The sequence below is a fragment of the Tachysurus vachellii genome, chromosome 1 (assembly GCF_030014155.1).
Source record: "Tachysurus vachellii isolate PV-2020 chromosome 1, HZAU_Pvac_v1, whole genome shotgun sequence".
In the NCBI taxonomy this organism is placed as follows: Eukaryota; Metazoa; Chordata; class Actinopteri; order Siluriformes; family Bagridae; genus Tachysurus; species Tachysurus vachellii.
This window is the reverse complement of record NC_083460.1, coordinates 147,962-160,000: the sequence shown is the minus strand read 5'-3', so window position 1 is coordinate 160,000 and position 12,039 is coordinate 147,962. Positions and strand designations below refer to the sequence as shown.

General features: G+C 31.4%; 1 protein-coding gene across 2 annotated transcripts in view; it reads right to left on the bottom strand.

The window, feature by feature from the left end:
* The window catches only part of LOC132843499 (rho GTPase-activating protein 29-like), a 25,093-nt gene extending 14,377 nt beyond the window's left edge, over positions 1 to 10,716 (bottom strand). The window contains exons 1-4 of one of the 2 annotated variants that reach the window (XM_060866877.1): positions 10,568 to 10,716; positions 8,770 to 8,998; positions 6,882 to 7,031; positions 699 to 795 (exon numbers count right to left, since the gene is read on the bottom strand). In XM_060866877.1, coding sequence (XP_060722860.1) covers positions 699 to 795; positions 6,882 to 7,031; positions 8,770 to 8,926 — 404 coding nt within the window. In that variant the 5' untranslated portion in view covers positions 8,927 to 8,998; positions 10,568 to 10,716. The remainder of the gene's footprint in view (positions 1 to 698; positions 796 to 6,881; positions 7,032 to 8,769; positions 8,999 to 10,567) is intronic. The other variant, XM_060866884.1, reaches the window with a different exon arrangement.
* Positions 10,717 to 12,039: the final 1,323 nt, after the last annotated feature.

The following is a 12,039-nucleotide window of genomic DNA, read 5'->3' as shown; positions in this document are numbered from 1 at the left end:
TTATGCAAGGCCCTTAATGCACAACCGCTTAGTTGTATAAATTAAATAAATGTAAGTGACTCTAGATGAGGGTCTGTGTCAAAAGCTAATCATGTAAATGTTTCTGAATAAGTGCTGCATAAACAATATAAATAAAACGAGGCCAATTAAGATATTGTCACTCCTACAGTCTAATGATTCTAAACTACATCACCTATATGAATTTAAGGGATGACTTTATTCGGGGGTAAGAGTAAAGTATACTGACACACAATGTCCAAACATTTCTGCAGCCTGACCATCACACACATATGATGTTCTAATGAGCTCCAACCTTCTGGAAGGTTCTCTACTAGATGTTGGATTGTGTCTTTGGGGATTGTGTCATTAGTGAGATAAGACACTGATGTTGGTGAGGAGGTCTGGGGTTCAGTCTGTGTTCAGTGGGCTTGAGTCGGGCCTCAGTGAAGAACACCCCAGATTTTCAATTGTCTAAGGACACAGTTTTAGCATCAGACCTGGAAGAACAAGCAGTATTCCAGTGGAAGGAACAGTTCCACCCTGTGGCTGATACACACAGATGAATCAGGTCTGGAGTTTTAAGGTTTAATATGTAAACTTCAGCAATTAGAACTTCACACTGAACTGTTTACTGTGGAGTCTTTACATTTCTGATTTCAGCAACAATTAAACATAAATTCAGCAGCCAAAATACTCACACATTGCCAAACGTGAACGCCAACGTGTCGATGGACGAGTATATCTCACAAAAAACGCTGCTCTGCTTTTCTTTGTTCACTTCCTTTAAGTTCAGTCCTGTGGGAAGTGAGAAGCCGCGTGAGAACGGCACTGAAACCCAAATGTTACATCAGACACAATAAAAGCATTCATCACAAACACTTCAGTCACACACTTTAAACATCAACACAATCCTACATGAGATTGGAAACAAGCTTAACACGAGAGTCTCTACGTCACTGATCTACATCAGACACCGCACACACAAACAAGGAAGAACTCAGGAACTCAGCACACCAAGAATATCTCCAAACCGACTACACATTTAGGTGCTTTTACTGTGTGTGTGTGCGTGTGTGTGTTAAAGCCATCAGTGAAACTGTGTATTGAAATAAAATTCAGCTATGTAACGGAGTGTAAACTAATGTAAAGTGATAAATCATACTCTAACCACCTGTTCACTAAATAAACTGAGTCCAAACACAAACACTTCCTGTGTTATCGACAGAACCAGAACTAAAGTTAGAACATTAACAAAAATGAAAACCTGACAGGATGCCAAATTATCACTGACGTGAAAACCAGACCACGAATTTAAATCAGAACAAGAACATAAGCAGGAGCTAAAACCCAAACTAATCATGACTAGTGAGAGAGAACAAGAACCAAACCAGAACCACAACATAGGAAGAGAACTGAAAGTAGAATCAGACTGAAAATGAACTGGAACCAGAACCAGAAGAACCTAATATTGTAAACCAGAACCTGAACTAGCATTAAAGTGAAAATGAGAACCAGAACCAGGCATGTAGAACAAAGTAGAACAGGAAGCAGAACCAGGTGTGATGTGTTATATAGATTTAGGTACTAAAACAAACACAGCTGGTAATAAACAGTGTGTAAGATTGTGCACTACAGATCGCTGCTCACTTGTTCTCACCTGCACAATCAGGCTCTGTGTTTATTCCTAACGAATCAAAACGGAGAGGAAACTTTACCACGTTCCTTTAATGGGTTCTAAAGTTTAAGAGTATAGAGCAGTGAAACTCTCTAACTTCTTCTCTACAGGAAATTATTCAGTGAGGATACACACACGCGACACTCGGCCAGAGAAGCTCACACTCACAGAGGCTTCCTGTCTGAGAAATGCACAGGAAACACACACACAGCACACACAGCTCCTAAACTCTCAGCAGTAACATTCTCACCTTATTAATGCTTTATCACAATAATTGTGTGTGTGTGTGTGTGTGTGTGTGTGTAAATGACACATTGATAATTACAAACCTAGATAAAATGACACAGACACTTGGAGACAAACACTCGAAGTGAAAATCATGTAGGGGCACAAATTAAAGTCTTAAGGTCTGAAGCTACTCAGATAATAATTATGTAAGACTTGTTTGATTTCTACATTTAAACATTATTTTTATTTTATGAATCTGTGTACAAATGGTGTCACTGAGTCAGACGTGCGGTCCATTACAAGATCTTTATCAAAGTGTAAAGACATGCAAGACTACACACTTCCTTTACTAAACACAATGCTAAAATTCCCAGTGTCACACAAAACATGTGTAAATATCAGTACAGTCGAACTGATCAATCAATACAGAAACTAATTACTACAAGTTATAATAATAATAATAAATAAATAAATAAATAAATAAATAAACAACCAACTGAATAGATACGAGGTCAAATCCACAGAATGTGTGACACCTTCACCAAAACATCTCCACAGTCAAAGGCCTCAGTATAAACTTTTTATAAGGAAACAGAAAGAAAAAGAAGCGAATCCTGAACTTTTGTCTCATTTCACAGTAAATAAAGATAAAGAACAGAAAGTTGACCTTGAATGTCACAGCGTCATCGAGCTCCACTTTTCTGACTGCAATCAATGTTGGAAAAGAAAATAAATTTAAATTAAAAAAATTAGAAATGGAACAAAAAACGAAAGCTCCAGAGTTAAAAGTTCCTCAGCGTTGATGCGGATCCTGACGCACACAGAGGAATAAATAAATAAAGCCCAACTTCAGTTTTCCACTCTTCACTTCCCCATAACAACTTGTTCACTCAGTCTGATGCCCAAACACACACACACACACACACACACACACACGACTGCATTTGCTAAGTTTTCTGCTGTCAAAGCGAGAGGATATAATTCCAACTGAAAGATTCTGAGTGCAAGATTCCGTCGCCCTGCAGTGGAACGCTGACCTCTTCCTCTTCTTATATATATATTTTATTTTATATATATATATTTATATTATATATTATATATTTTTATATATTATATTTATATATATATATTTATATTTATATTTATATATTATATTTATTATATTATATTTATATTTATATTATTATTTATATATATTTTATTTATTATATATATTTATTTATATTTATATATATTTTTATATTATATTATATATTATATATTTTTATATTTATATTTATATATTTATATTTATATTATTTATATTTATATATTATTTATTATTTATATATTATATTTATTTATATTATATATATTATATTTTATATATTTATATTTATTATATTATATTTATATTTATTTATATTATATATTATTTTATATTATATTTATTATATATTATATATTTTATTATATATTATATTTATATTATATATATTTTTATATTATATATTATATTTATATATATTTATATTTATTATATATATTTATATTATATTATTATATTTTATATTATATATTTATATATTATTTTATTATATATATTATATTATATTTTATATTATATATTATTTATTATTTATATAGATTTATATATATATATTATATATATTTATATATTTATATATATATTTATTTATATATATATTTATATTATATTTATATTTATATATTATATTATATTTATATTATATTATATATATTTATATATTTTATATTATTATTTATATATATTTATTTATATATATTATTTTATATTATATATTTATTATATATATATTATATTTATATATATTATTATATATATTATATTATTATTTATATTATATATTATATTTTATATATTTATATATTATTTTATATTATATTATATATATTTTATATATATTTTATTATATATTTTATATATATTATATTATATTTATATATATTATATATATTATATTTTATATATATTATATTTTATATTTATATATTATATTATTTTATATATTATTTATATATTATATTATTTTATATATATATGTATATTTATATATATTATATATATGTATATTTATATTATATATTATTTATATTTTATTTATATATATATTATTTATATTATTTATATATTATTTATATATATTTTATATATATTTATATTTTATATATATTATATTTATTATTTATATATATTATTTTATATATTATATAATTATATATTATATTTATATTATATATTTATATATATATATTTATTATATATTATTTATTATTTTATATTATATTTATATTTATATTTATATTTATATATATTTATTTTATATATATATATTTATTATATTATTTATATATATATTTAATATTTATTATTATATATATTATATATTTATTATATTTATATTATTATTATATTTATTATATATTATATTTATATATTATTATATTATTTATTATTATATATATATTATATTATTATTTTATATATTATATTATATATATTATTTATATATTTATTATATATATTTATATTTTATATTATATATATTATATTTATATATATTATTTATATATTATATTTTATATTTATATATTATATAATTTTATATTATATTATATATATTTATATATATATTTATATTATATATTTATTTATATATATTTATATTTATTATATATATTTTATATATTTATTTATATTATTATTATATATATTTATTATATATTTATTATTTTATATATATTATATTTATATATATTTATTATATATTATATATTATTTATTATATATTTATTATATTATATTATATATATTTATTTATTATATATATATTTATTATATTTATATATTATTATTTATATATTTATATATATTTATTATTTATATATATTATATATTATTTATATTATATATTTATATTTATATATATTATATATTATATATTTATATATTATATTATTTATATATATTTATATATTATTTATATTATATAATTATATTATATATTATATTTATTTATATATGTATATATTTTATATTATATATTATATTTATATATTATATATTATATTTATATATAATTATATTTATTTATATTAATATTATATATATTTATATATATATTATTTATATTATATATATATTATATATTTATTATTTATATTATATATTATTTATATATTATATTTTATATATATTTATATTTATTATATTTATATTTATATATTATTTATTTATATATATATTTATATATTTATATTATTATATATTTATTATATATAATATTTATATATTTATTATATATATTTATATTATATATTTAATATATATTTATATATTATATTATAATATATTATTTTATATATATTATATATTTTATATTATATTATTTATATATATATTTATATTATATTTTATATATATATTATTTTATAATTATATATTTATTATTATATTATTATATATTTATATAATTATATTATTATTATTTTATATTTATATATATATATTATATATATATATGTATACTCTTCTTCTTCCTCAGGACATCCTGCAGTCCCACAACAATGCTCTGCTGCCTTACCTCACAAATAAGTGGACCACAGTACACCCTCAACACACACACACACACATACACACACACACACACACACACATATACACAAACACATACACAAACACATACACACACATACACAAACACACACACACACACATACACACACATACACACACACACACACACATACACACACATACACACACATACACAAACACATACACACACACACACATACACAAACACATACACACACACACACATACACACACACATACACACATACACAAACACACATACACAAACACATACACACACATACACAAACACACACATACACAAACACACACACACACACAAACACAAACACATACACACACATCCACAAACCCACACATACACACACACACAAACAAACACACACATACACACACACACATACACAAACACATACACACACATACAAACACACATATACACACACACATACACAAACACATACACACATACACAAACACACACATACACAAACCCACACATACACACACACACAAACAAACAAACACACACATACACACACACACATACACAAACACATACACACACAAACACATACACACACACAAACAAACACACACACACACATACACAAACACATACACACACATACACAAACACACACATACACAAACACACACACACACATACACAAACACACACATACACAAACACACACACACACAAACACATACACATACATACACAAACACATACACACACATACACAAACCCACACATACACACACACAAACACACACATACACACACACACATACACAAACACATACACACACATACAAACACACACATACACACACACATACACAAACACATACACACATACACAAACACACACATACACAAACCCACACATACACACACACACAAACAAACACACACATACACACACACATACACAAACACACACATACACAAACACACACACACATACACAAACACATACACACATACACAAACACACACATACACAAACCCACACATACACACAAAAACAAACACACACACTCACACACACACAAACACACACACAAACACAAACACACACAAACACACACACACATACACAAACACACATACACAAACACATACACACACTCACACACACACACTCACACCAATATTTATCAACATCTTTAATTAAGTTGTAATTTTGTCATAAAACAGCTTTCATGATGTCATCACTTCGCACCTGATGCAGGTGACTAAACCCTGATCTAAAGAATGCTGATTAATATCATTCAGATTCTTATCGTTTTATTTTTCAGTGAAACTCCACACAACATCACGTAGAACAGGAGACAGGTCTGTAGGCTCACCTTTCACCTTGGTGACAAGCGCTCCAGCAGCACTGAGGATCTCCTCGGAGTTTAACGCCTGGTGTTTACTGATCACACACCTCAACACACGCAGTAGCTCAGCCAGTCGCTCCTTCACAAACTCATACACACACTCCTCCAATGTGTCCCCTGAGAGAGAGAGAGAGAGAGAGAGAGAGAGAGAGGGTGAGAGAGAGAGTCTTTATTATTATTTAGTCTTTGTTGACTTTATTTATTACATAACTACATGGCAGATGTGTTTAAAAAACAAAGAAACAAACACAAAACAGATAAACACACTTACAGACAGATTTGTCAGTCAGACAGATAGACAGACAGATAGTCAGACAGACAGACAGACAGACAGACAGACAGAAAGACAGTCAGACAGACAGACAGTCAGTCAGACACAGACAGAAAGTCAGACAGACACAGACAGAAAGACAGTCAGTCAGACAGACAGACAGTCAGTCAGACAGACAGTCAGACAGACAGAAAGACAGACAGACAGACAGAAAGACAGTCAGTCAGACAGACAGACAGACAGTCAGTCAGACAGTCAGTCAGACAGACAGAAAGACAGTCAGTCAGACAGACAGACAGTCAGTCAGACAGACAGACAGACAGACAGAAAGACAGTCAGACAGACAGACAGTCAGTCAGTCAGACAGACAGATAGTCAGTCAGTCAGACAGACAGAAAGACAGTCAGACAGACAGACAGTCAGTCAGACAGACAGACAGAAAGACAGACAGACAGTCAGACAGACAGACAGTCAGACAGACAGACAGACAGACAGTCAGTCAGACAGACAGTCAGACAGACAGACAGTCAGACAGACAGACAGACAGACAGTCAGTCAGACAGACAGACAGACAGACAGTCAGACAGACAGTCAGACAGTCAGACAGACAGACAGACAGTCAGTCAGACAGACAGACAGACAGACAGTCAGACAGACAGACAGACAGACAGTCAGACAGACAGACAGTCAGACAGACAGACAGACAGACAGACAGACAGACAGACAGACAGTCAGACAGACAGACATTGGCATAAAGACACATTTGTGCTGATAATTAATAAAGTTTAGTGAAATGTTTTGAGATTTTCCACAGAGATTTTATGAAAAAGTGAGAATCATTAAAACGTGTGTCAGAGTGTGTCTGTGTTTGTTAGAGAGAATAAATGTGTTCTGAGGTCTGTGAGGTGTTGAAATCTTTTTCACACTGTGTCACTGTAGCTGGTGACGAGTCGAGTCGAGTCGAGTCTAAACACGCCTAAAATTCTTGTTTTGGCTGCAACTGGAGTGAAACCTGCTGTTAATTATCTCTGAGAGCTGCATTCTGTTTAAACATGACAAATTCTTTCTTAGAACATGATATGAACACACACACACACACACACACACACACACACACACACACACATGCATACACACAGGCACACACACAGGCACACAAATTAATGGCAACAGTTAAACGGGTGTTGCTATAGATACATCTTCCTTTATATTGTTTTAATTAAAACTTTCCACACTGTAGGTCATAAATCATTCATTCCTGACTTAAATATAATTGTTATTTCTGCTTGTTGTCATGATTTACATCCCAACATGGTTGCAGTATTAAGACCACACTTCTGACAGCCAATCAGAAATACGTAGTGTCTGTAGCCATGGTATATTAATAAGCTTCCTAAATGACCAGATTTAAATAGTCTACACTAACACAGCTACACAACCACCATGGACTGATGTTGCTGTTAGATATTGTTCATCCACTGTTAATAATTAGCTAAGCACCTAAAACACTACAGTGAGAACAGGAAGTGATGTCACGTCAGGTCAGTGTTGTGATGGACACACACCTCACACCTGTTGCTTTACCTTTCCTCTCACCTGTAGGTTTGAAAGCCTCCTTCAGACCCAGCAAAACCTCAGCAAACTTGCGCACATCACCAACGAGCTGCGTAATGTAATCAGGGTCGTTACCCACAATCCCCAGCGAGCCAAGACCCATCAGTGCGTCCGTCTGAAGAGACATCTCTGCATGTCAAGGGGCTTTAGAGAGCCGTCCACAGCATACAGACAAATGCACCACACTTCCTGTACTGAGCTTTGGGGGAAAAAGAGAGAGAGGAGATGTGAGACGTGACCGGCGAGAGCTGTGAGACGTGACCGGCGAGAGCTGTGAGACGTGACCGGCGAGAGCTGTGAGACGTGACCGGCAGGAGATATGAGACGTGACCGGCTGGAGATATGAGAAGTGACTGGCTGGAGATATGAGACGTGACCGGCTGGAGATATGAGAAGTGACCGGCTGGAGATATGAGACGTGACCGGCTGGAGATATGAGACGTGACCGGCTGGAGATATGAGACGTGACCGGCTGGAGATATGAGACGTGACCGGCTGGAGATATGAGACATGACCGGCTGGAGATATGACACGTGACCGGCAGGAGATATGAGACGTGACTGGCTTTAGATATGAGACGGTCAGTTCGGTAAGAGATATGAGATGTGACACGTGTGAGATATGAAATGTGACTGGTGAGAGACGTGACCGGTGAAAGATGTGAGACGTGACCACTGAAACGTAACCTGCGGGACACACGAGACGTGCCTGGCAAGAGTTGTGAGACGTGACCGGCGAGAGACGTGAGACGTGACCGGCGAGAGACGCGAGACGTGACCGGCGAGAGACATGAGGTTAGTCTGAAGAAGGAATTTAGAGGAATTAGTGATGAACCAGTGAGTGTTTGTGTTCTTCTCATTCCTGCTGTAGATGTTATTACTCAGGAATGTTTAGAGGCTCTACACAGACGTAGATGTTACATCACATACAGATATTTATCTTTAGTGTCTCATTAAACAGCTCATCTGAAGCTTCATATTCATCACAAACCAAACTAAATAAAATCTTAAAGTTAATACACTGAACTCTAAACTCTTATTATTAACAGGACTGAACTTTATATTCCTTTGTACTCCATCACATATTTATTTAATCATAACGTACAATATTAATATAAAGATAATATTAAAGTGTTTACATAACATAAAATCTACTATAAAAATGTCATTATAAAACTATTCAATTATATTCAAATTAGATAAACATAGACGAATAATTACTATATAATAGATTAGACTAATAGTACAAATATATAATAAATATAAATGAATTAAAGAATAATAATAAATTTCACCGAGATTAATAATAATTCATTTATGCATTAATATATTTTAATTGTAATGACATCAGTGTGATTATTCAATAAAACACATTAATACATTTTAATGATTTATTCTTTACGTGTTTTATTTTAAATCCAGACAAAATAAAGTTCATAATTATAATATATATTATTATTTCATTGTTTGTTAAGACAGCAGATAAAATACATTAAAATATAAGAGAATAAAACTAAATGATTGCTTTATATTGTATTCTGTTTTAATGTTAAATTATTTCAGGGGCTCATAAATAAACATCATTCACGTTACATTTTCACACACAGTGTGAAATATAATGAAATACACTAAAGATAAAAATAAAAACTTTTTAAAGTCCTGAACTTCACTTAATAAGACTATGCTAAGCTAACGTCAACTCTCAGTTCTGCATTTAAAGTCACTTTTCTCTGATAAAATATTTTAATTAACTTGTTTCACCAACTCACCTTTCAGCATTACATCCGAAATGTTCAAAAAATATCAAATAAAACTATAAAAAGAGTCAGAAGAAGAGAACAGAAGAGACGGACCGCCTCTCAACTGACGGAGCTAATGCTAATGCTAACGCTAATGCTAATGCTAGCAAGGTGGGAATAGTGCACACGCGCGCGCGCGCGCACACACACACACACACACACTCACTCACACACACACACACACACACACACACACTCACTCACACACACACACACACACACACACACACACACACACACACACCCATTACAAGTTTACATCAAATATAGAAAACATCAATAATACAAAAATACAGTGAATAAAAAATACTTAAAACTGAAAAAACATAATTGTATGTAGAATAAAGACGTTTTTTTTAAATTAAATTAAAGAAATGTATTCTATAAATGGATGTTTAGTGTAAATTTAGTGAGTAATTGTTAATATTTTATCAGTTTATCATCTTTTTCACGAGTGTGTCTCTAGCGCCATCTTGTGGCAAAAGGCTGCACATCATTTCATTCCGCCGCGTTGTTTCAAAATAAAAGTATAGCAGAATTGAGCAAATGTTAAGAATACGTTTGATAACGCAATGGACTCTTATTTCTCTCATGGATTCATCTGCATTACAGATTAAAGATGGCGGCTGTGAGTAAATACCTGACACCCAGGAGCTCCTCCATCACTGGGGCTTTTACTTTGAGCACTTTCTGTCTTCTCAAACATGGACGACGAGCTTTAAAATGCAGTACTGGGTGTGATGTCATAAGTGTTAGAGAGAGACAGATGAACAGATGAATCAGTTTTACTCTGATTCATCTGTGAGTCTGAAAATCATATTTACACATAAAAATACTCTTCATCTCAAACATCCTGAAGATTTTAATGTCATCCTGAAGCTGTTGTGTAAAGAGATAAAAAAAAACAACCCAGACTGAGGAACAGCTTTTTACCTTAGAGCTGAACTGAACTCACAGTCTCTCGAATATCACCTGTATATTCGTGGATATAATATATAACAGTGTATATTTTATGTCTATAGCACCTGATCTGTATATCCATACACACACGCACACACACGCACACACACACACACACACACACAGGCCACTTTATTAGGTACATCTTACTAGTACCGGTGTGGTCTTCTGCTGCTGTAGCCCATCCGCCTCAAGGTTCGACGTGTTGTGCATTCAGAGATGCTCTTCTACATACCTCAGTTGTAACGAGTGGTTATTTGAGTTCCTGTTGCCTTTCTATCAGCTCGAACCAGTCTGGCCATTCTCCTCTGCCCTCTGGCATCAACAAGGCATTTGCGCCCACAGAACTGCCCTCACTGGATATTTTCTCTTTTTCGGACCATTCTCTGTAAACCCTAGAGATGGTTCTGCATGAAAATTCCAGTAGATCAGCAGTTTCTGAAATACTCAGACCAGCCCGTCTGGCACCAACAACCATGCCA